We start from the raw sequence: 26,576 nt of genomic DNA on the forward strand, positions 1-26,576 counted from the left end.
AATTGCACGGCTTCAACAGCATTCTAGCAGGGGCTAGTCCTATTGTAAATTGCATTATGGCTTAGCATTGACATGTCAAACATTGTCAATAAGCAAGATTACATTTATTATTGATAAGATCTAAAAAGAGAATGAATAATTCAAATCAAATTCTAAACAAAACAACAACTTATTTTAATATTACAACAAAGCAGACCATGGAGGGTTTTACGCACATCCAAATCTTTTCACAGTAGCTGGACAAAGATCCTGAATAAATAGAAAGGGAGAATGTCCACTCACCGTTGTACTGCTCCCAAATAGGACTATGTTTTATGAACATGGTCGGAACCATCTTAGAGATCAGATCGCCTTCACACATCTCTACAAGTAGCATTATAAGTGCCCCATGTACATTGTCACCATAAAACCAGGAATGTTAATAATTCTAATAAGTTTGGTTGTAATACAATTTTATGAAAAACAAGCAATCAGGTTTTTTTTAACAACAACAATAATAAATAAATGTCAAATGTAATGACATCATAAAATCTCCAGGATTAAAGACACTGTTGAACCAGCCTTCGTTATAGTAGGCCCGATGGAGGGCTTTCGGAAATTAGCACATTGGATTATGTTTTTAAGGACACACCTTAAATATTTCCAGCCACCCATCTGAGTGCAAGCAAAATTATATTAGACAGGTAAATAGCTGAACCTGGCGTTAGGGCTGGAACATGCCAGTTCTTAAATTATGAAATTGCAAACTAACGTGCATTTGACACTAGCGCCGCCTTAACACCAGTCAAAAATAGAATCCTAAAAGGGCATTATCATAATTTTCACAATTTCACATTATTGTTCCAACCTCAGTGTGGAAATATATATAAAACACAGGAAAATCCCATTTTTGACTGCACTCAGCTTTTACGAGGACCACTCTACCCTCTGTCATAGTCCATAGTGCAACTGAGGGTCTAGGCCAGCGTTTCAAAGAGATAAAACCTCTAGATTAAAGGGTTCTTGTCATACAAACCAGTTAACATAAAATCGGACTTCTACTACTTGTAACACTACATCTGTAGATAAATACCATGATAAATAATATTTTAGAATGGCTTCAGAAGATCTTCTAAGCTCATCCATCGGTTCATATCTAACAGCTACATATGCTTCCGATGGACACCATCATGGCTTTCATTTTGTGGAGATGAGATAAAGGCAGAGAACAGTTGACTCAAGTTAGGTCTTACCTTGTAGATATAGGTGGCTCCTCCGCCTCCCCCTCCTCCTCCTGCCCACTCTTCACCAGTCAACTCATCTTCTATCACCGAGGATTCCCCCAGGCAGATCTTCTGTGTCAGGGGATTTCTCTACAGAGAACATTTTAATGTGGTTAGATCAGAGAGAGAGTGGCTGCAAGTCTGAGATTTTCTTTTCATACCATCAGGAGATAAATACTTCAGGATGGCACCCAAGATAGCAGAAAGTTGAAAGGAAAGTAAACGCTCACTGAAATGAATCGGACATATTTGAACAGCAGGTTATCCGGTAACACTTTATTTGGATAGTCCATCTGTAGACGCTCTATAGACTATCTGCAGACTCAGTAACATGTCGACTAACTATCTACTAACCCAAACCCTAGCTCTAACTCTAACCTTAAACCTTATTCTAACCCTAAACTTAACCCTTACCCTTACCCTAACCCTAACTTTAAACTTCATCTTAACCTAACTCTAACCCTAACCGTAACCTTAGCAATCAGTTGCTTATCAACAGATAGTCTGTTGATAGTATGGCCATCTGTAGAGCATCTACAGATGGAAAATCCGGACTATCCAAATAAAGTGTGACTGTTTATCCACCCATAATGTCACCCGAGGTAACCTAACTCTCCCCTCTACGACTCACCCCTGGACAGGCATCCTCCCCCTGATGTCCCACCAGTATATACATGATGTCTCCCTTCTCCAGAGGGAAGATGGCTGAGATGAAGACCCCGTGGGAGCGCTTGTTGTGGTTCTTTGCTCCTTTGCCACCTGCGGCTCCATAGGCTGAGATCCTAAGGATTGCACCATAAACCATAGAAATGGAATGAATAAAAAGTGTGTCTTCATTCAAGTCAATGATGGCATAATGGGTGGACTGGCAGCCATTTTGAGTGCAACCATGCCAGGAAGTAAAAGCAGGAAGTGCACCCTTCAATCTGTGTCGTGATTTGTTGAATCAACAACTCAAAGGACAATACAAAAAATACATTCCATTGTTTGATCCACATAAGTTAGCATCATTTGAATGAACATTCTACATGACCATGGCAATCCAGCATCAGCTGATAGACCATTCCAAAATACAATGGAAATTATTGCATCACAATACCAGGCAGCAATTGCGAGTGTACCTACGAGTTACCAGATTGCCAGGGTTAGAGCTTCCAAGCCCATTCTATTCATTCTATTTCTATGCAGTAAACTATGGTGGCAAAATGACAAACTTAGTTATGTACATGCGCTGTATGAGCCTTAAATTTCCGCTGGCTGTTTCTCTCATGTAAGAAGAAGCCCGTGTTTTTCCTCTATTTTCTGAGCAACTTGGTCACTCAGCCAAAGACAAAGAGCCTCTGAGAGTGACCACAGGTTTTGGTCCATCCTGTTCTTTTCGTATCTTTCAAAGGCACAGCTGTGTGGAGACATGAAGAGAACAGAGACTAGCTTGAGCATCAGTGACAATTCTATCAGCAGAAAGGAGTGCCAAACTGGCGTTATCACTTGTTTGTGTGCAATGTTCCCACCATGCTCTCACACACCTGCTAAACTGCCACGTAGACAGAGGTTGTATTTTCATATTAAGGCTCTTAACTCTGTGCTGTTGTTGAGTGGATTGTTAACCAGCTCCAGATTTGCAAATCTTCTAATAAAAAGTTGTTGTTTTGAAAAATCTGCCGTCTCTCTTCCTTTTGATTAGAAATTCCACAACAATTCTTGTCGATGAGGATGGGATGGCTAACTCCGTTCGCTGATCGCTCCTGGGACTCCAAGGTTAACTACACGCAGGGGCTGCATTAGACGTGGCTTGGGGATCCCACACGCCGCCTGAGTGGAGCAGAAGGGACCCGCCTCGGACCCTCCAGGCAGCGTCAGTGGTCAGATACGCCATTTCAAACAATAAAATGAAGGTTGAGACTGACGTTCTTTAGGGACAACTAAAGTGCATGTTAAAATATAGATATTGTTATAGTCACAGAAGACTACTGTGTGTAGAGGAAAATTCACCGTGTGTGAGTTTCACTGTGTGTGAGTTTCAGTGTGTGTGAAGAAGACCTTGTCTTAGTGACAAGGAGGGTTCTACTGTGTGTGGAAGAGAATTCATTGTGTGCGAGTTTCACTGTGTGCGGGTTTCACTGTGTGTGAAGAAGACCTTGTCTTAGTGACAAGGAGGGCTCTACTGTGTGTGGAGAAAACCCTGCTTTATAACACATTATTTGGCAAAGTACTAAATTAATATGAATTGATATGCCATGGTTTGTAATCATCAGATGTAAATCCATGAGTTATGTGATTCCAGGACAAGTAAGAAACTAAGAAATTATTCCTGCAGGTTAGCACATTATTTTGGAAGGAGCAATTTGACCAATGGAGCCGTAGGTGAATTGGTTATACTTGGGATAAAACACATACAACATTTTGTATAGGGGGATATAGTGTATGGGTACAGAATTCTAAATTACATAAAGAAATTACCAAATATTTTGATGGTGAAGAAACAACCCCTTTTGAGTTAACCTATGATGCATTTATTTCTGAGTTAACCCATATTTCATTTGAAGAAAGAATGAGGTCCCTAACTAAATATTGCTTGTTTTGTGTGTTTGTTTTTGAGTGTGTGTGTATAGATGGAGTTTCCAAATGGGAGCCAAGAGCAGCAGGGGAGAACCCTGTCGGCCCAACCCGCAGACTGGACCAGGTGAAGGTAATGGTGGATAAGTGGGGCAGGAACATTCGGGAACAGGTACCGCTCTGGCACAAGGTAGCAGAATTTCCCTTGAAAGGCACATTAAGTGACATTTTGTTAGCAGAATGTAGAAAGAAGTTACAGGACTTTGAGAGATTAACCAAGAAAGGCAAGGCGAGTAGAATAGACTGGGATGGTTTTAAGAAGTGGGGAAAAGAAGCAGAGAAGGGCAGATAAGAACATTAAAGGAATAATGGTAAATGATTAGAAAAGAAGGAGAAACAATGACTTTCCACCTCCCTATTATACCCCTGTATCCACTGCACCAGCACCTGCCCTTGTTGTCCAACAACAGTCTGCTCAGCCCCCTCTCCCGCCGCAGCTCTACCCCCAACAAGACCTGATAGGACTGCAGGACCATCAGACCCCTCAGAGGCAGCCCCAGCTCAGTAGGACCCATTCTACACATCACCTACAATGACTCCCGTTTCGCTGGAGGACTACAGGCATAGATTGGAGAACTGTTTCCGCAAACACAGTGGCATCAGACCAGCAACCGATGACTACAACAGCCTCGACACCAGCGTTCCTTGCTGAAAATGGCCACAAAGTTTCTAAGAAAAAAAAGCTGGAGCTTGTGTCTAAAACTGTTAAGTATCTAGGACATGATATTATACCAAATGGTGTCTCAATCCGTTAAGTATCTAGGACATGATATTACACCAAATGGTGTCTCAATCCGTTAAGTATCTAGGACATGATATTACACTTTGGCAGGAAATTGGCTCTAGAGCGTGTGGCTGTGATTCTATCTGTACCACAGCCAGTTACAAAACGACATATGTTGACACTCACAGGAATGGCAGGCTATTGTCGAGCCTGGCTGCCTGAATATGCTGAGGTTGTACAGCCACTCTCTGACCACAAGGTGGCGATGAATGACAAGATACAGTGGAATCCAGGGGGACTCAAGGAGAACCATTAGTGGTTTATGCAATGACTAAGGTTGCCACTACTCTAGAGAGTGCTAAATTACCACCACATCTGTCAGCCCAAGCTGCATAATTGTTTGCGCTCACTAGAGGATGCATTTTGGCTTTGGAATTGAATTTAAGGGAACAAAATGTAATAAAAAATATGTCTGGAATTAGTTAACTGATTGATCTAAGAGTTGACTGTTGTTAAGAAATGTAACTGTTAAAGAACTAAACAAATAAGGAGGTCTATCCCATGAATTAATGTGTGGACGCACACAATAACAGAATGATTGTGAATAAATGATTGCATAATGATGAACTGTTTGAACTGTTTAACACATTTTTCTTGAGGACAGATCAAATACCTGTCAAGTACAGCGCTGGAATGATACGTTTCTATGCTCTGTGTTGCACTTAACAATACCCTGAAGTCTATTTTTCTCAGAATTGAAGCAGCTTTGCCTGAACCAAATGCAGGACAGCTCCACAAACTTCAACCAGGTGATTGGGTGGTCATCAACAGCGCTGGACTGGTCCATTCCAGGTGCCCCACAACTCAGACGAAGATGTACCAGCCGATGAATCGTCGTAAGCGACCCGAGAAGGCACGGGAAGACCAGGACCAGACTCCGGTCATAATATTTGTTGTTTTGGTGGTCAGTCTTCTCATTGCAGCTGTTGTCTGGGCCCTGGGAGAAGTGGGCACAATGCAACTGAAGAGTACCAGCACAGTCCCACAGTGGGACTTAAATAACAGCCGCTCCAGCTCGAGCCAAAGGCAGACTCAGGACGGGAGTCCAGCAGAAAATAGCCAGCCCATTGTTTAAGAAGTCGGAGATCAATGCATCAGCGTAATGATTGTCCTCTTTGCACAGATGAAGAGTGTACTTCTGTATGACTGTTTGACTGTTGAAATTATTCCCTTAAGAATGTTTTGCACCATGTGAAGGTAAAGATCTCAGTGGCACAACAGAAGCCATTTACAAAGTTAACTTCTTATGGCTGAGAGGCGCTGTTTCTACATTCGGATGAAAAGTGTGCCCAGAGTAAACTGCCTGCTACTCAGGCCCAGAAGCTAAGATATGCATATTATTAGTAGAAAACACTCTGGATAGAAAACACTCTGAAGTTTCTACAACTGTTTGAATGATGTCTGTGAGTATAACAGAACTCATACGGCAGGCAAAAACCTGAGAAAAATCCAACCAGGAAGTGGGAAATCTGAGGTTTGTAGATTTTTAGGATGTTTTTAGCATAAATATTCAAATGTTTCAACCGGAGAATTCCTTTGTCTTTAGAAATGCAATGGAACGCAACTACCTCTCACGGGAGAGCGCGTGATCAGCTCATGGCATTCTGGCAGACCTCTTACTCAATCAGCTCTTATTGTCTCCTCCTTCACAGTGGAAGTCTGAAACAAGGTTCTAAAGACTTGACATCTAGTGGAAGCCTTAGGAAGTGCAATTGGACCCAATTTACACTGTATCTTGGATAGGCAAAGAGTTGAAAAACTACAAACCTCAGATTTCCCACTTCCTGGTTGGAATTTTTCTCAGGTTTTCGCCTGCCAAATGAGTTCTGTTATACTCACAGACATGATTCAACCCGTTTTAGAAACGTCAGAGTGTTTTCTATCCAAATCTACTAATAATATGCATATATTAGCATCTGGGACAGAGTAGGAGGCAGTTCACTCTGGGCATACTATTCATCCAAAAGTGAAAATGCCCCACCCTATCCCAAAAGGTTAACTTTGCACTGTTGTTGAGTGGATTGTTAACCAGCTCCAGATTTTCAAATCTTATAAAAAGTGGTTATTTGAAGAATCTTCAGTCTCTCTTCCTTTTGATTAGAATTTCCATGACATAACACATGAGGAGACCACTGAAGGCCATGTTTGGTGTCACGCCCTGTTCTGTTTCACCTGTCCTTGAGATTGTCTCCACCCCCTCCAGGTGTCACTGATTTTCCCCAGTGTATTTATCCCTGTGTTTCCTGTCTCTCTCTGCCAGTTCGTCTTGTACGTTTTCCAAGTCAACCAGCATTTTTCCCATTCTCCTGCTTTTTGCTATTCTCCTTTTTCTAGTTCTCCAGGTTTTGACCCTTGCCTGTTTCTGGACTCTGTACCCGCCTGCCTGACCCTTCAGCCTGCGTTGACCATTAGCTTGTCTGCCACTCTGTACCTCCTGGACTCTGATCTGGTTTTGACCTTTTGCCTGTCCACGACCATTCTCTTGCCTACTCCGTTTGGATTAATAAACATTGTAAGACTCCAACCATCTGCCCCCAGTGTCTGTGTAACAGTATAACTTTAGACTGTCCCCTCGCCCATACCCGGGCATGAACCAGGGACCCTCTGCACACATCAACGACAGTCACCCACGAAGCATCGTTACCCATCGCTCCACAAAAGCCGCCGCCATTGCAGAGCAAGGGGAACCACTACTTCACGGTCTCAGAGTAAGTGACGTCACCGATTGAAACGCTATTTAGCGTGCACCACCGCTAACTAGCTAGCCGTTTCACATCCATTACATCTGCATCTGGGTCTCGCCTTGTGTCATGATAGTTTGGTGCTTGGGTCACTGTATAAGAATGGCTACTCAAATGGAGTGAACATTGCAAAAAGGTCAAGCCAGTTTTGGTCTCCATAGTGGATCAGAAGTTTCACAGCACCTTGAATCAGGCTGTAACAGTGGCAAAGTTAAGGTTGTGCCTGACAGAGGAACACTAACTTGTATGATCAGCTCAAATCATGGTTAATATTGACATACCAGCGGCAAGAAAAAGTATGTGAACCCTTTGGAATTACATGGATTTCTGCATAAATTGGTCATCACATTTGATTTGATTTTCATCTATGTCACAACAATAGACAAACATAGTGTGCTTAAACTATTAACACACACATTTTAGTATTTTTCTTGTCTATATTGAATACATTATTTAAACATTCACAGTGAAGGTTGGAAAAAGTATGTGAACCTCGAGACTTCTCCAAAAGCTAATTGGAGTCAGGAGTCAGCTAACCTGGATTCCAATCAATGAGACGAGATTGGAGATGTTGGTTAGAGCTGCCTTGCCCTAAAAAAACACTCACAAAATTAGCATTTTCTATTCACAAGAAGCATTGCCTGATGTGAACCATGCCTTGAACAAAAGAGATCTTAAAAGACATAAGATTAAGATTTGTTGACTTGCATAAAGCTGGAAAGCCTTGATATTGTATTGTTGATAAGCTAAAAGCCTTGATATTGTATTGTTGATAAGCTAAAAGCCTTGATATTGTATTGTTGATAAGCTAAAGGCCTTGATATTGTATTGCTGATAAGCTAAAGCCTTGATATTGTATTGTTGATAAGCTAAAAGCCTTGATATTGTATTGTTGATAAGCTAAAAGCCTTGATATTGTATTGTTGATAAGCTAAAAGCCTTGATATTGTATTGTTGATAAGCTAAAGGCCTTGATATTCATCAGTGCATGGAAAGACACATTGTCCATAAATGGAGAAAGTTCAGCACTGTTGCTACTCTCCTTAGGAGTAGCCATCCTGCAAAGATGACTGCAAGAGCACAAGGCAGAATGCTCAATGAGGTTAAGAAGAATCCTAGAATATCAGACTTACAGAAAACTCTGGGACATGCTGACATCTCTGTTGACGAGTCTACGATGCGTAAAACTCCAAACAACAATGGTGTTCATGGGAGGACACCACGGAAGAAGCCACTGGTGTCCAAAAAAAACATTGCTGCATGTCTGAAGTTTGCAAAGGTGCACCTGGATGTTCTACAGCACTACTGGCAAAATATTCTGTGAACAGATTAAACTACAGTTGAGTTGTTTGGAAGGAATACACAACACTATTTGTGGAGATAGAAAGGCACAGCACACCAACATCAAAACCTCATCCCAACTGTGAAGTATGGTGGAGGGGGCATCATGGTTTGGGGCTGCTTTGCTGCCTCAGGGCCTGGACAGCTTGCTATCATCAACGGAAAAATGAATTGTCAAATTTATCAAGACATTTTGCAGGAGAATGTTAGGCTATCTGTCTGCCAATTGAAGCTCAACAGAAGTTGGGTGATGCATCAGGACAACGACCCAAAACACAGAAGTAAATCAACAACAGAATGAATGGGTTCAAATGAAGAAAATAAGCCTTCTGGAGTGGTCCGGTCCAGAGTCCTGACCTCAACCTGATTGAGATGCTGTGGCATGACCTCAAGAGAGCAGTTCACACCAGGCATCCCAAGAATATTGCTGAACTGAAACAGTTTTGTAAAGAGGAATGGTTAAAAATTACTCCTGACCATTGTGCAGGTCTGATATGCAACTATAGAAAACGTTTGGTTGAGGTTATTGCTGCAAAAGGAGGGTCAACCAGTTATTAAATCCAAGGTTTATGTACTTTTCACACCCTACACTGTGAATGATTACACAGTGTGTTCAATAAAGACATTACATGTTTTTATTGTTTGTGTGTTATTAGTGTAAGCAGACTGTGTTTGTCTATTGTTGTGACCTAGATGAAGATCATATCAAATTGTATTTATGCAGAAATCCAGGTATTTCCAAAGGGTTCACATACAGTGCCTTGCGAAAGTATTCGGCCCCCTTGAACTTTGCGACCTTTTGCCACATTTCAGGCTTCAAACATAAAGATATAAAACTGTATTTTTTTGTGAAGAATCAACAACAAGTGGGACACAATCATGAAGTGTAACGACATTTATTGGATATTTCAAACCTTTTTAACAAATCAAAAACTGAAAAATTGGGCGTGCAAAATAATTCAGCCCCTTTACTTTCAGTGCAGCAAACTCTCTCCAGAAGTTCAGTGAGGATCTCTGAATGATCCAATGTTGACCTAAATGACTAATGATGATAAATACAATCCACCTGTCAGGATTTGGCCAGGGTTGTTCCGGGTTTTGGTCAGTAGATGCCCCCATTGTGCTTTTTGACCTTATGTTTTTTCCCTTGTTCCCCATTATTATTTGCACCTGTGTCTCGTTTCCCCTGATTGTATTTAAACCCTTAGTTTCCCTCAGTTCTGTGCTCTGTGTTTGTATGTTAGCACCCAGCCCTAGTGTTCTGTGTATTCTTGTCGATTCCGGTGGATGCTCTTGTGGAATTCTGTTTTTGTTTTTGAGTATCTCTTGAGGCTTTTTTGTGCTATTCCTACCACCTTTTGGATTTGCCATTTTTGTATTGAAGGACTTCTCCTTTTTACTTTATTAAATACACCGTCTTAAGTACTGCTGTGTCTGCCTCATCTTCTGGGTTCTGCTGACTATTCGTGGCTCAGTTGGTTAAGTGACTGTTTCTCACTCCGGAGACCCAGGTTCGTAACCGGTCCTGACAGAAACACAGAGCCAAAAATGAACCCAGAGGCAGCCAGTTCCCAGGACCTTTTTGCCATGCTGTCCCACCACCAGGAGACTGTCCAACGCCACGAAGCCGCCCTGGTTCAGCAAGAGGCCTTAATGGCTAGACATTCTCATCTTCTGTCGGAGATGCTGACTTCCATTAAGCAAATATCTGATCGTCTTACCCCGGCAACAGTTCCCGTCCCAGTACCTCAGATTCACGTACCCATGGCAGTTAACCCCTGGCTGAACCTCGTCTTCCACCTCCCCAACGGTTCTCAGGTGATCCAAGTGCTTGTAAAGGGTTTCTCACCCAATGTTCTCTCTCCTTTGAGCTACAACCCTCGTCGTTTCCCACCGACCGGTCTAAGATTGCTTATATCATCACCCTGCTGTCGGAAAAAGCCCTGGCCTGGGCTACTGCTGTGTGGGATGCCCATAGTTCCTGCTGTGCCAGCTACTCTGCCTTTGCTGAGGAATTCAAACGAGTGTTTCAAGGCCCAAGCAGTGGTTCTGACTCAGCCAAACAGCTCCTGACTCTCCACCAAGGTTGGCGCAGCGTGACGGACTATGCCATCCAGTTCCGCACGGTGGCAGCAGCAAGTGGCTGGAACAACGAGGCGCTCACGGTGTGCTTTCTGAAAGGCCTTTCCGACACTATCCAAGATGAACTGGCCACTCGGGAACCACCGGACAATCTCGAGTCCCTGATCAAGTTGGCCTCACGCATTGACCAGCGTCTGAGAGAGAGAGAACTCAACCGTAGACCTCTAGCCCCTATCAGTCCCAGCTCCGAGTCCCCACCTTTATCCTCGCTGGCTCCATCGGAACCCATGCAGATTGGACGCATCTCCCAGGCTGAGAGAGACCGCCGGATGAGGGAGCGATGCTGTCTATATTGCGGCAAACCGGGCCATTTCCGTTCCACGTGTCCCGGGCTCCAGGGAAACGCTCTGTCCCGTACAGACCGGGGGGAACTGTAACGGGAAACATAACCTCCTCCCATCCGTCCAACTCCCGTCTGCTCATTCCAGTCACCCTCTCCTGGGACAACCACAAGCTTCACCTTCAAGCCTTGGTAGACTCTGGAGCCGCAGGTAACTTCATGGATGGTGTCTGGGCGAAGGAGAATGGCGTTCCCTCTGAACCTCTAAGTGAACCCATGAGGGTCACTACATTGGATGGAAGCCCTTTGGGATCTGGACTTGTCACTCATGTCACTACCTCCTTGCGACTTTCAGTTTCACAACACCAGGAATTGATGAACTTTCATTTGATCTCCTGTTCCGAGTTCCCTCTCGTCCTTGGATACCCCTGGCTTCACAGCCATAACCCTCACATCGACTGGTCTGTGGGCACTATCAAGCAGTGGGGTCCTACGTGCCAAGCTACTTGTATTTTCCAGAATTCCCTGAGTTCTACTCCCGAGTCTTTAGAATCCATCGACCTGACCCGAGTTCCCGAGTGTTACCATGACCTCAAACTGGTGTTTAGCAAACAGAGGGCCACCATGCTACCACCCCATAGACCTTACGATTGCCCCATCGACCTGTTTCCGGGCACTTGCCCCCCAGGGGTCGGATCTTTTCCCTATCTCCACCCGAACGAGCTGCTATGGATACCTACATCAAGGACGCTCTGGAAGCAGGCCTCATGCGTCCATCCACCTCCCCGGCGGGAGCAGGGTTTTTCTTTGTGGCCAAGAAAGACGGTGGATTACGTCCTTGCATCGACTACCGGGGACTCAATGCCATAACCGTCCGTAACCGTTACCCGCTACCCCTTATGGCCACAGCCTTCGAGCTGCTCCAGGAAGCAGTTGTTTTCACTAAGCTTGACCTGCGGAACGCATACCATCTTGTGCGGATCAGACCTGGTGACCCGCTTTCAACACGCAAACTGGTCACTATGAATACTTGGTGATGCCCTTCGGCCTGACCAACGCCCCCAGCGGTGTTCCAAGCGCTCATAAACGATGTGCTTAGGGATATGCTTAACATATTTGTGTTCGTTTACTTGGATGACATCCTCATCTTTCGAGCTCCCTTCAAGAACACACTAAGCATGTCAGACAAGTACTCAAACGCCTCCTGGACAGCCATCTGTACGTTAAGCCGGAAAAATGTGAATTCCATTCATCCCGAGTACAATTCCTGGGATTTGTAGTGGAACCCGGTCGAGTCCAAATGGACCCCAGGAAGGTAGGGGCGGTGGGATTGGCCCACCCCAAATCCGTTAAGGAAGTTCAGCGTTTCCTGGGCTTCACAAACTTTTACCGCAAGTTCATCAACAACTTCAGCTTGGTGGCAGCCCTCTCTCAGCTTTAACCAAGGGTGGCAATGCAAGGTTTTTGTGGGGAAGAGAAGCTGAGACGGCCTTCCAAGGACTCAAGCAGCGCGTTCTCTCTGCTCCCATCCTGATACTACCGACTACGGATGAACCATTTGTGGTGGAGGTAGACGCATCAGCGGTTGGTGTTGGAGCTGTCCTGTCTCAGAGGGGTGAAGACAAGAAGCTTCATCCGTGCACTTTCTTCTCACACCGGCTTACCCCGACTGAGGAGAACTACGATGTGGGGATCGTGAACTCCTAGCGGTTAAGATGGCATTGAAGGAATGGAGACACTGGCTCGAGGGGGCTTCTCACCCGTTTCAAGTGCTTACGGACCACAAAAATCTGGAGTATATCCAGCAGGCGAAGCGGTTGAACTCTAGACAAGCTAGATGGTCTCTTTTCTTCAATCGATTCCAGTTTATCCTCACCTATCGGCCCGGGTCGAAGAATCTCAAACCGGATGCCCTGTCCCGAGTCTACGCTCCTGCCATTCGAGATGACACGGACATGCCTGTCCTTCCTGCTGCTAAGATTGTAGCTCCGATCTCGTGGCAAGTTGAGGATACCGTGAGACGTGCTCAAGCTAGCGAACCGGACCCGAAAGGAGGTCCTGCCAATCGGTTGTTTGTCCCCAAGGCAGTGAGGACTCAGGTCCTTCTGTCACCTGTCATCCGGGCGTAGGTCGCACCTTGGAGTTCATCCAGCGTAAGTTCTAGTGGCCTACCATAAGAGAAGACGTTGCCACTTTCGTCAATGCCTGTCCCGTGTGCTGCCAGGGCAAATCTTCTCACCTCCGCCCTCAAGGACTCCTTCACCCTTTACCTGTTCCCCACAGACCCTGGTCCCATATCTCATTGGACTTTATTACTGGACTTCCTCCATCCCATGGCAATACTACTATCCTAGTCATAATCGACAGGTTTTCAAAGGCAGGTTCGTCCCTCTGACTAAGTTACCTTCTGCCAAGGAAACGGCTGAGTTGGTAATTAATCATGTGTTCCGAGTCTTCGGCATTCCTCAAGATATGGTTTCTGACAGAGGTCCCCAGTTCGCCTCAAGGTTTTGGAAGGCCTTCTGCCAACTCATGGGGGCTTCTGCCAGTCTATCTTCAGGGGACCATCCGGAGTCCAATGGCCAAACAGAGAGGATGAATCGAGCTGGAAACCACCCTCCGATGTATGACTCGTGACAACCCGTCCACATGGTCATCCTTTATTGTTTGGGCCGAATACGCGCACAACACCTTGCGCTCCTCCTCCACTGGTATGTCCCCGCACGAGTGTCAGTTTGGCTATGCTCCTCCATTGTTCCCGGACCAGGAGGCAGAAGTCAGAGTGCCTTCAGCCTTGAAGTTCATGTCGGCTTATGTGGAGGAAGACCCGTCTTAATCTTATGCATTCCTCACAAAGGTACCAACAACAAGCCAACAGACGTTGCGCCCGGCCAGAGAGTCTGGCTCTCCACAAGAGACTTACCTCTACGGGTGGAGTCTCGCAAAAAATACATCGGTCCCTTCAAGGTTGCCAGGAAGTTAACCCAGTTTCTTATCGCCTACACTTACCCAGATCCCTTAAGATTAATCCCACATTTCACATTTCATTGTTAAAACCTGTTGTTTTTCTCCCCTTGTCCCGGCAGACAGACCTCCCCTCCGCCTCGTGTCATTGGAGGCAAGCAGCCTACCGTCCATCGGATACTGGATTCCCGCCGGGTGCAGCGGTCCTGGCAGTATCTGGTGGACTGGGAAGGCTACGGTCCCGAGGAGCGCTCCTGGGTTCCTGCCAAAGACATCCTGGACCCTGACCTCATTCGTCAGTTCAGGGCCCTCCACCCTGAGAGAGCTGGTAGGAACGTCAGGAGCCGTTCCTAGGGGGGATTCTGTCAGATTTGGCCAGGGTTGTTCCGGGTTTTGGTCACTAGATGCCCCCATTGTGCTTTTTGACCTTATGTTTTTTCCCTTGTTCCCCATTATTATTTGCACCTGTGCCTCGTTTTCCCAGGATTGTATTTAAACCCTTAAGTTCTGTGCTCTGTGTTTGTATGTTAGCACCCAGCCCTAGTGTTCTGTGTATTCTTGTCGATTCCGGTGGATGCTCTTGTGGAATTCTGTTTTTGTTTTTGAGTATCTCTTGAGGCTTTTTTGTGCTATTCCTACCACCTTTTGGATTTGCCATTTTTGTATTGAAGGACTTCTCCTTTTTACTTTATTAAATACACCGTCTTAAGTACTGCTGTGTCTGCCTCATCTTCTGGGTTCTGCTGACTATTCGTGGCTCAGTTGGTTAAGTGACTGTTTCTCACTCCGGAGACCCAGGTTCGTAACCGTCCTGACACCACCTGTGTGTAATCAAGTCTCCGTATAAATGCACCTGCACTGTGATAGTCTCAGAGGTCCGTTAAAAGCGCAGAGAGCATCATGAAGAACAAGGAACACACCAGGCAGGTCCGAGATACTGTTGTGAAGAAAATTAAAGCCGGATTTGGATACAAAAAGATTTCCCAAGCTTTAAACATCCCAAGGAGCAATGTGCAAGCGATAATATTGAAATGGAAGGAGTATCAGACCACTGCAAATCTACCAAGACCTGGCTGTCCCTCTAAACTTCCAGCTCATACAAGGAGAAGACTGATCAGAGATGCAGCCAAGAGGCCCATGATCACTCTGGATGAACTGCAGAGATCTACAGCTGAGGTGGGAGACTCTGTCCATAGGACAACAATCAGTCGTATATTGCACAAATCTGGCCTTTATGGAAGAGTGGCAAGAAGAAAGCCATTAAAGATATCCATAAAAAGTGTAGTTTAAAGTTTGCCACAAGCCACCTGGGAGACACACCAAACATGTGGAAGAAGGTGCTCTGGTCAGATGAAACCAAAATGGAACTTTTTGGCAACAATGCAAAACGTTATGTTTGGCGTAAAAGCAACACAGCTCATCACCCTGAACACACCATACCCACTGTCAAACATGGTGGTGGCAGCATCATGGATTGGGCCTGCTTTTCTTCAGCAGGGACAGGGAAGATGGTTAAAATTGATGGGAAGATGGATGGAGCCAAATACAGGACCATTCTGGAAGAAAACCTGATGGAGTCTGCAAAAGACCTGAGACTGGGACGGAGATTTGTCTTCCAACAAGACAATGATCCAAAACATAAAGCAAAATCTACAATGGAATGGTTCAAAAATAAACATATCCAGGTGTTAGAATGGCCAAGTCAAAGTCCAGACCTGAATCCAATCGAGAATCTGTGGAAAGAACAGAAAACTGCTGTTCACAAATGCTCTCCATCCAACCTCACTGAACTCGAGCTGTTTTGCATGGAGGAATGGGAATAAATGTCAGTCTCTCGATGTGCAAAACTGATAGAGACATACCCCAAGCGACTTACAGCTGTAATCGCAGCAAAAGGTGGCGCCACAAAGTATTAACTTAAGGGGGCTGAATAATTTTGCACGCCCAATTTTTCAGTTTTTGATTTGTTAAAAAAGTTTGAAATATCCAATAAATGTTGTTCCACTTCATGATTGTGTCCCACTTGTTGTTGATTCTTCACAAAAAAATACAGTTATATATCTTTATGTTTGAAGCCTGAAATGTGGCAAAAGGTCGCAAAGTTCAAGAGGGCCGAATACTTTCGCAAGGCACTGTACTTTTTCTTGCCACTGTAGCTATAGATTTACTGTAATCAGAGCTCAGCTGAGCCCCCAGACTACTCGGCTGTCCCCATAGATGAATCCCTTTTGGCTGCAGGTAAGAACCCTTTTGATTTCCATGTAGAACACTGTGGGAATGATTCTACATGGAACCAAAAGGGGTTTTACCTGGAACCAAACGGGTTTTACCTGAAACCAATAAGGGTTCTTCAAAGGTCATCCTATGGGGACAGCCGAAGAACCCATTTAGGTTCTAGATAGCAATGTAAGATAGACAACAACATACCAATGCTAATAAAGAAGTACAGAGAAGCTCCCCTTATATTATCATTGCCTATCCTTACCCCTTTTAACCAGTGGGGTACCACAGTCTCTGAGAGGCTGAGAGAATTTGCATTTTTAAAATAACATTTCCTGCTATTCTACACAGAGAAAAAGTAGCAATTTTACAACTAATTTCCTGTACATTTTTAGATGGTTTATGACGTGTTCATATTCTGTCTGGGGAGGGGAGGGGGCACCAGAGAGATCTTAAATTATTAGAGGGGCTATGTCATAAACCCTCAAAGTTCCAGAAAGGGGTGAAAATGGCAGTCATATTGGTGTCTAACTGGAATGAATAGCAGCCATAACCAGACTAATTGGAATGAATAGCAGCCATAACCAGACTAATTGGAATGAATAGCAGCCATAACCAGACTAATTGGAATGAATAGCAGCCATAACCAGACTAATTGGAATGAATAGCAGCCATAACCAGACTAATTGGAATGAATAGCAGCCATAACCAGACTAATTGGAATGAATAGCAGCCATAACCAGACTAATTGGAATGAATAGCAGCCATAACCAGACTAATTGGAATGAATAGCAGCCATAACCAGACTAATTGGAATGAATAGCAGCCATAACCAGACTAATTGGAATGAATAGCAGCCATAACCAGACTAATTGGAATGAATAGCAGCCATAACCAGACTAATTGGAATGAATAGCATTAGGGACATAATCCTGATTGTACTTATGCAGATAAATAAAACAAAGTCATGTGAAATATCAGAAATGTTGTAATATAATTATTACCAACCTTAAATATTGTAATATAATCATAAATACTGTTTATACAGGTTTTATACACATTTTCTGTATAATTAGCCTGGATCCCGAGCGGCACAGGCACTGCATCTCAGTGCAAGAGGCGTCACTATAGTACCAGGTTTGAATCCAGGTATCACATCCTGCCGTGATTGGGAGGCCCATAGGGCGGCGCACAATTGGCCCAGTAACTTCGGGGTTTGGCCTAAGTAGGCTGTCATTGTAAATAAGAATTTGTTTTTAACTGGCTTGCTAGTTAAATAAAGGTTAAATAAAAAATATAATAAATATATGTAAACAGAGCATGAATGTCTAAACATTTTTGGGGCTGGAAGTTTAGAGTGATTTGTACTGATTTCAGCCAGTATATGGCTGTGGATTAACTGCATTGTTTGAAAGGAATGTTGGCATATTGCCAGTTAATTTGAAACATTTATGGAATCATTTCCCTAAAACTGTCTCGCTAGCTAGCTAACAAACATACAGTGCAGATAAATTCTTCAAATTAATTATTTAACACAATATCTTATCACTTGACTGGCAAACCATAGTTGACCAATTCCCTGAACCCAATTGGCTGACCTTTATCCCATTTTAAGAAAGTTCATGTCCATTCTAGTATTCTAATTCCTAATTCTATGGGGGCGAACTCCTAGGGTCCCCCAAGAGCCCCTGGGCCCCCAGCCTTGTGGGGGATGGGGCGGTGTATGGTAAGCCAGTGCTTTTAGCATCTAGTGTTGTAATAAGGCCGCGTGACTAGGACAGCAAACCAAAAAAATTAGTTCAAAGCCTTGGTTTGGCAGGGGCCAGATTAGGGAGAGAGAGTGAGCACAGATAGACTAATCTAAGTCTCTATCCGGTGAGTCATGCTTCTCACTCTGCCTCAGTCTTTCTCTCTCTCTGTCACACACACACACACACACACACACACACACACACACACACACACACACACACACACACACACACACACACACACACACACACACACACACACACACACACACACACAGGAAGGCAGGCAGGGGATGAGCCCACGTCATACTCTTCCTCCCCTAACTTGGATGATGTGAAAATCAATCCTGATACTCCAGAGACTTGCCTGTATTGATCGGTCTAGGAGATCCGTGACACTTAGTAGCATAGAAACTGTATTTAATCAGTTCACTGTTTTTTCAGGTTGTGCTGCTTCCTGCCAGCTGTCAATACTGATGTACAGATGCAATCATTGGTCAAGGGGCTTGTTTCAAGCATCTTCTGCACCGCTCCCGAGTATACTACCCGCCAATGTCCAACCTCTTGACACCAAGGTAAACAAAATTAGAGCAAGGGTTGCCTTCCAGAGAGACATCAGAGATTGTAACATTCTCTGTTTCACGAAAACATGGCTCACTGGGGAAATTTTGTCAGAGTTGGTACAGCCAATCGGTTTCTTCACGCATCGCAGCGACAGAAACAAACATATCTCTGGTAAGAAGAAGGGCGGGGGTGTATGCCTTATGCTTAACGAGTTGTGGTGTGATCATTAAATACAGGAACTCAAGTTATTTTGTGCACCTGACCTAGAATTCCTTAAAATCAAATGCCAATCGCATTATCTACCAAGAGAATTATCTCCCCCCCCCCCCCCCAAGCAGACACCTCGACGGCCCTGAAGACCTTCACTGGACTCTATGTAAACTGGAAAACATTTATCCTGAGGCTGCATTTATTGTAGCTGGGGATTTTAACAAAGCTAATCTGAAAACAAGGCTCCCTAAATTTTATCAGCATATCGAATGCATGACCCGGGCTGGCAGCATTCTGGATCATTGTTACTCTAACTTCCGTGACGCACACAAAGCCCTCCCTCGCCCTCCTTTCGTCAAATCTGACCACGATTCCATTTTGTGGCTCCCAGCCTATAGACAGAAACTAAAACAGGAAACGTCCAGGCTCAGGTCTGTTCAACCCTGGTCCGACCAATCGGATTCCATGCTTAAAGATTGCTTTTATCATGTTGACTGGGATATGTTCCAGATAGCCTCAGACAACAACATTGATGAATACACTGACTTGGTGAGCGAGTTTATTAGCAAATGCATCAGTGAGGTTGTAGCCACAGTGACTATTAATACCTTCCCCAACCAGAAACTGTGGATTAATGGCAGTATTCGCGCAAAACTGAAAGCGCGCACCACTGCTTTTAATCATGGCAAGGCGACCGGAAACATGACCGAATACAAACAGTGTAGCTATTCCCTCTGCAAGGCGATCAAACAAGCTAAGCGTCAGTATAGAGACAAACTGGAGTCGCAATTCAATGGCTCAGACACAAGACGTATGTGGCAGGGTCAACAGTCAATCATGGATTACAAAAATAAAACAAGCCCACATCGTAGACACTGACGTCTTGCTCCCAGAAAAATTATACAACTTCTTTGCTTGCTTCGAGGACATTACAGTGCCACTGACGCTACTAAAACCTGCGGGCTCTCCTTCACCGTGGCCAACATGAGTAAACATTTAAACATTTTAACCCTCGCAAGGCTGCCGGCCCAGACGGCATCCCAAGCCGCGTCCTCAGAGCATGTGCAGACCAGGTGGCTGGTGTGTTTATGGACATATTCAATCAATCCTTATCCCAGTCTGCTGTTCCCACATGTTTCAAGAGGTCCACCATTTTTCTTCTTGCCAAGAAAGCTAAGGTAACTGAGCTAAACAATTATTGCCCTGTAGCACTCACTTCCATCATCATGAAGTGCTTTGAGAGACTAGTCAAGGATCATATCACCTCCACCCTACCTGACACCCTAGACCCACTCCAATTTGTTTAGCTCCCCAATAGGCCACAGATGACGCAATCACAATCACACTGCACACTGCCCTAACCCATCTGGACAAGAGGAATACCTATGTAAGAAAGCTGTTCATTGATTACAGCTCAGCATTTAACACCATAGTACCCTCCAAACTCGTCATTAAGCTCGAGATCCTGTGTCTCAACCCTGCCCTGTGCAACTGGGTCTTGGACTTTCTGACGGGCCGCCCCTAGGTGGTGAGGTTAGGACACAACATATCCACCCCGCTGATCCTCAACACTGGGGTTCCACAAGGGTGCGTTCTCAGCCCTCTCCTGTACTCCCTGTTCACCCATGACTGCGTGGCCATGCACGCCTCCAACTCAATCATCAAGTTTGCAGACAACAATACAGTGGTAGGCTTGATTACCAACAATGAAGAGACGGCCTACAGGGAGGAGGTGAGGGCCCTCGGAGTGTGGTGTCAGGAAAATAACCTCATACTCAACGTCAACAAAACAAAGGAGATGATTGTGGACATCAGGAAACAGCAGAGGGAGCACCCCCCATCCACATCGATGGAACAGTAGTGGAGAAGGTGTAAAGTTTAAGTTCCGCGGCATACACATCACGGACAAACTGAAATGGTCCACCCACACAGACAGCGTGGGGAAGAAGGCGCAATAGCGTCTCTTCAACCTCAGGAGGCTGAAGAAATGTGCCTTCTCACCGAAAACAAACTTTTACAGATGCACAATCGAGAGCATCCTGTCAGGCTGTATCACCGCATGGTTCGGCAACTGCTCTGCCCACAACCGTAAGGCTCTCCAGAGGGTAGTGAGGTCTGCACAACGCATCACCGGAGGCAAACTACCTGCCCTCCAGGACACCTACAGCACCCGATGTCACAGGACGGCCAAAAACAACCACTCGAGCCACTGCCTGTTCACCCCGCTATCATCCAGAAGGCGGGGTCAGTACAGGTGCATCAAAGCTGGAACCGAGAGACTGAAAAACAGCTTCTATCTCAAGGCCATCAGACTGTTAAACAGCCATCACTAACATTGAGTGGCTGCTGCCAACATACTGACTCAATCTCTAGCCACTTTAATAATTAAAAATTTGATGTAATAAATGTATCATCAGTCACTTTAAACAATGCCATTTTATATAATCTTTACATACCCTACATTACTCATCTCATATGTATATACTGTACTCTATACCATCTACTATGCTGCACAGCCATCGCTCATCCATATATTTATATGTACATGTTCTTATTCATTCCTTTACAATTGTGTGTATAAGGCAGTTGTGGTGAAATTGGTAGATTACTTGTTAGATATTACTGTACAGTCGGAACTAGAAGCACAAGCATTTCGCTACACTCGTATTAATATCTGCTAACCATGTGTATGTGAACAATACAATTAGATTTGATTTGATATGGTTTAGTTTAGTGCAAAAGTGCTCCGATTGCAAAAACAGTTGCTGCCTGTAGCGTTCATGTTTCTACAACATTAGAAGAACATATCAAAACTTGTACCCACATGTATCTGTTGGTGGCTGGTACCCTCCAGGTCTGCACTCCTTTGAACGGGCCGTCCTTACCAACAGTGACATTGAAGTTGGTGTTGCGGTACGCGCTGTCACACTGGGCCTGGGTGGGGCCTCGGGGGCCACTGGCCCCACAGGATGTGAACCACCAGGTCATCAGGGACACCTCTGAAGAGAGGAGACAGACACGTCAGTTAACAAACAGACTCCCCGTGTTGCACAGAAAGAAGACAGACAAACAGACATATGGTAGAACAGCTGCTGAGGAAATCAAAGGAAATTATGCTAATGGAGCACCTTGTTTATTATGAAAAATGTCCAGGAAAAACCACTGTGAAAATCGAACAGCAAAGGCCATTAGTGATAGAAATGCTAAATATATTCAATTGGAACAGCTGGTAGTGTACCTGAGGCAGAGGGCTCTGGAAGGGGGCTGAGGAAATCTAGCTCACTGATGGAGTCCATTTCATGGAAGAATCTGTGTCCGAGCAGCAGGGAGTTGAGATCTGAGAGAAGGGAGACAGACACATTCATCGCTACAAAACATTCTCTTTCATACATTTTCCATTAATCATGGTCAAATCAAAGACAGAGTCAGAGATAGAATTTAGAATGTAGATTTGGTTTAGTGAGCAGCTTAAGGTCCAAAGCTTAGTAGATAAAAAGACATACACTAAGAAAAAAAGGTTATTCTAGAGGCTAAAAGGGCTCTTTGGCTGTCCCCATAGGAGAACCCTTTGAATAACCCTTTTTGGTGCCAGGTAGAACCCTTTCCAAAGGGTTCTGCCTGGTACCAAAAATGGTTCTGCCTGGGACCAAAAATGGTTCTCCTATGGGGACAGTCGAAAAACCCTTTCTAAGCATGTATGAGCTGCAGGGTGCTGATGGGACTTGGGGTGATGGAGGGGAGGGGAGGGGAGGGGCGGGGCGGGACGGGACAGACAGACAGACAGACAGACAGACAGACAGACAGACAGACAGACAGACAGGCAGGCAGGCAGGCAGGCAGGCAGGCAGGCAGGCAGGAAGGCAGGCAGGCAGGCAGGCAGACAGACAGGCAGGCAGGCAGGCAGGCAGACAGACAGACAGACAGACAGACAGACAGACAGACAGACAGACAGACAGACAGACAGACAGACAGACAGACTTATGGAAAAAGTGGAGAAAGACAAAAGGCTTTAGGAGATAAGTATTAATTGTGAAGGAAGACATCGTGAAAGTGTTAGCAGGAGACAAGATAAGGGCGGTTTTGATTTAGTAGCTGCAACTAGATGTGGAATTTTGGAGGGTCTGGAGATGTGCTCCAGTAAAACGTAATAGGGACGATAAATCTGCATACTGATCATATTCCGCCCAATTGGCGGCTGTCTGGCGTCGCCAACTTGCATGCCTTGCACGAAACCGGGCATACCTCTGCAAGCCCCCCTCCTCCCTTCCTTCCAATATTTATTTAACCGCATCTGGGTACAATACCTATCAAATAAAACTAATGTTGGCAGGCTTCCCCCCAAAATGTCTGACCAAAGAGCTTTATGGTAGATAACAATGGATGAAGTGAAGAAGATCTGTGCTCCAGTGTGACAATAACGTATGTGACACTGGAACCTGCTGATTTTATTGTCAGATTGCGGATTCAATCCCACGGAGAAGTATTCGACGGTCGGTGTTGTCATGTCTTGTTATGTCTTGTTATGTCTGTTCCTGTCCTTTCTCTTCATTCTCTCTCTCTGCTGGTCTTTTTAGGTTACCTTCTCTGTCTCTCATTCCTCAGCTGTTCTACATCTGCCCTAACTAGCTCTTTCACTCTTCCCCACCTGTTCTCTCTTCCCCCTCTGATTAGGTCTCTATTTCTCTCTCTGTTCCTGCTACTTTCAGTGTCTGATTCTTGTTTGTGTTTTTTGATGCCAGAAGCAAGCTGTCGTCTCGTTTGCTTCCACCTTGTCCTGTCCTGTCGGAGTCTGCCTGGCAGGAGCATCCTGCACTATACTAACGTTCTTTTTGTTCCGCTGACAACGTTGGAAGAGGATTTATGCCATTCCTGTATTTTCATTAAAGAACTCTGTTTTCTGTTAAAACCGCTTTTGGGTCTTCACTCAAGTTCATAACAGAAGAATCAGACCAAGAATGGACCCAGCGGCTCCGGACCCTTTTCACTCCGCCGTCGAGATCCAGGGAGCGATGCTAGGCAGACACGAGGAGGAATTGTCTGCTGCTCAACATGCCGTTGAGACCCTGGCCGTCCAAGTCTCCGACCTCACAAGACGGGTTCACCAACTCCACCTCGATCCACCGCCCACTTCCAGGGTTTCCGAGTCTCCGGAGCCCAGGATCAACAACCCGCCGTGTTACTCTGGGGAGCCCACTGAGTGCCGCTCATTCCTCACTCAGTGTGATGTGGTGTTCTCTCTCCAGCCCAACACTTACTCCAGGAGCGCAGCCCGCATCGCCTACGTCATTTCTCTCCTTACCGGACGGGCGCGTGAGTGGGGCACGGCAGTCTGGGAGGCGAGGGCTGAGTGTATTAACCAGTATCAGGACTTTAAGGAGGAGATGATACGGGTTTTTGACCGTTCTGTTTTTGGCGAGGAGGCTTCCAGGGCCCTGTCTTCCCTATGTCAGGGGAATAGATCCATAACGGATTATTCTATTGAGTTTCGCACTCTCGCTGCCACTAGTGACTGGAACGAGCCGGCTTTGCTCGCTCGTTTTCTGGAGGGTCTCCACGTCGAGGTTAAGGATGAGATCCTCTCCCGGGAGGTTCCTTCCAGTCTGGACTCCTTAATAGCTCTCGCTATTCGCATAGAGCGACGGTTTGATCTTCGTCGCCGAGCTCGTGGAAAGGAGCTCACGTTCTCCGTTGCTCCCCTCTCCACATCACTGCCACCTGCCGCATCACTGCCACCCTCCTCCGCCGGCTCGGATGCTGAGCCTATGCAGCTGGGGGTATTCGCATCTCGGCCAAGGAGAGGGAACGGAGAATCACCAATCGCCTCTGTCTCTACTGCGGCTCCGCTGGTCATTTTGTCTCCTCATGTCCAGTAAAAGCCAGAGCTCATCAGTAAGAGGAGGGCTACTGGTGAGCGCAACTACTCAGGCCTCTCCTTCTGGATCACGCACTACCTTTCCGGTCCATCTCCGCTGGCCCGGTTCATCTGCTTCCTGCAGTGCCTTGATAGACTCTGGGGCGGAGGGCTGTTTTATGGACGAGACCTGGGCTCGGGAACATGACATTCCTCTCAGACAGTTAGGGAGCCCAGGGCCTTGTTCGCTTTAGATGGTAGTTCTCTCCCCAAGATTCAGCGTGAGACGCTGCCTTTAACCCTCACTGTCTCTGGTAATCATAGCGAAACCATTTCTTTTTTAATTTTTCGTTCACCTTTTACACCTGTTGTTTTGGGTCATCCCTGGCTAGTGCGCCATAACCCTTCTATTAATTGGTCTAGTAATACTATCCTATCCTGGAATGTTTCTTGTCATGTAAGCTGTTTAATGTCTGCTATCCCTCCTGTTTCCTCTGTCTCTTCTTCACAGGAGGAGCCTGGCGATTTGACAGGGGTGCCGGAGGAGTATCACGATCTGCGCACGGTGTTCAGTCGTTCCAAGGCCACTTCTCTCCCTCCACACCGGTCGTATGACTGTAGTATTGATCTCCTTCCGGGAACTACTCCCCCCCGGGGTAGATTATACTCTCTGTCGGCTCCTTACTTCTGTTAAGACGTGCTTTAAGTGGTCCGTTTCCGCCCAGGGAGCTTTTGATCTTCTTAAGAATCGTTTTACATCCGCACCTATTCTTGTTACACCTGACATCTCTAGTCAGTTTGTTGTTGAGGTTGACGCGTCAGAGGTGGGCGTGGGAGCCATTCTTTCTCAGCGCTCTCTCTCTGACGGCAAGGTCCATCCTTGCGCGTTTTTCTCTCATCGCTTATCGCCGTCAGAACGTAACTATGATGTTGGTAATCGCGAACTGCTCGCCATCCGCTTAGCCCTAGGCGAATGGCGACAGTGGTTGGAGGGCGACCGTTCCTTTTGTCGTTTGGACTGACCATAGGAACCTTGAGTACATCCGTTCAGCCAAACGACTTAATGCGCGTCAGGCTCGTTGGGCTCTGTTTTTCGCTCGTTTCGAGTTTGTTATTTCTTATCGTCCGGGCTCAAAAACACCAAGCCTGATGCTTTATCTCGTCTCTTCAGTTCTTCTGAGGTCTCCACCGACCCCGAGGGGATTCTCCTGACGGGCGTGTTGTCGGGTTGACTGTCTGGGGAATTGAGAGGCAGGTAAAGCAAGCACTCGCTCACACTCCGTCGCCGCGAGCTTGTCCTAGGAACCTTCTGTTCGTTCCCGTTCCTACTCGTCCGGCCGTTCTTCAGTGGGCCCACTCTGCCAAGTTAGCCGGCCACCCCGGCGTTCGGGTACGCTCGCTTCCATTCGCCAGCGTTTCTGGTGGCCCACTCGGGAACGTGACGCGCGTCGATTTGTCGCCGCTTGTTCGGTCTGCGCGCAGACTAAATCTGGGAACTCTCCTCCTGCCGGCCGTCTCAGACCGCTTCCCATTCCCTCTCGACCGTGGTCTCACATCGCTTTAGATTTTATCACCGGACTGCCTTCATCAGCGGGGAAGACAGTTATTCTTACGGTTGTCGATAGATTCTCTAAGGCGGCTCATTTCATTCCTCTCGATAAGCTCCCTTCTGCTAAGGAGACGGCTCAGATCATTATCGAGAATGTTTTCCGAATTCATGGCCTTCCGTCTGACGTCGTTTCCGACAGAGGCCCGCAGTTCACGTCTCAATTTTGGAGGGAGTTTTGCCGTTTGATTGGGGCTTCCGTCAGTCTCTCGTCCGGCTTTCATCCCCAGTCTAACGGTCAAGC

At 45.8% G+C, this 26,576-nt stretch overlaps 1 protein-coding gene across 2 annotated transcripts in view; it reads right to left on the reverse strand.

Annotated features, from left to right (window-relative positions):
- The window catches only part of LOC135508372 (tyrosine-protein kinase receptor-like), a 136,110-nt gene that overhangs the window by 51,656 nt on the left and 57,878 nt on the right, over positions 1 to 26,576 (reverse strand). For both annotated transcript variants that reach the window (XM_064928510.1, XM_064928508.1), the window contains exons 11-14: positions 22,114 to 22,212; positions 21,700 to 21,874; positions 1,894 to 2,044; positions 1,233 to 1,352 (exon numbers count right to left, since the gene is read on the reverse strand). In XM_064928510.1, the coding sequence (XP_064784582.1) occupies positions 1,233 to 1,352; positions 1,894 to 2,044; positions 21,700 to 21,874; positions 22,114 to 22,212 (545 nt within the window). The remainder of the gene's footprint in view (positions 1 to 1,232; positions 1,353 to 1,893; positions 2,045 to 21,699; positions 21,875 to 22,113; positions 22,213 to 26,576) is intronic.

Source organism: Oncorhynchus masou, chromosome 21 (genome assembly GCF_036934945.1).
Source record: "Oncorhynchus masou masou isolate Uvic2021 chromosome 21, UVic_Omas_1.1, whole genome shotgun sequence".
Taxonomy (NCBI): Eukaryota; Metazoa; Chordata; class Actinopteri; order Salmoniformes; family Salmonidae; genus Oncorhynchus; species Oncorhynchus masou.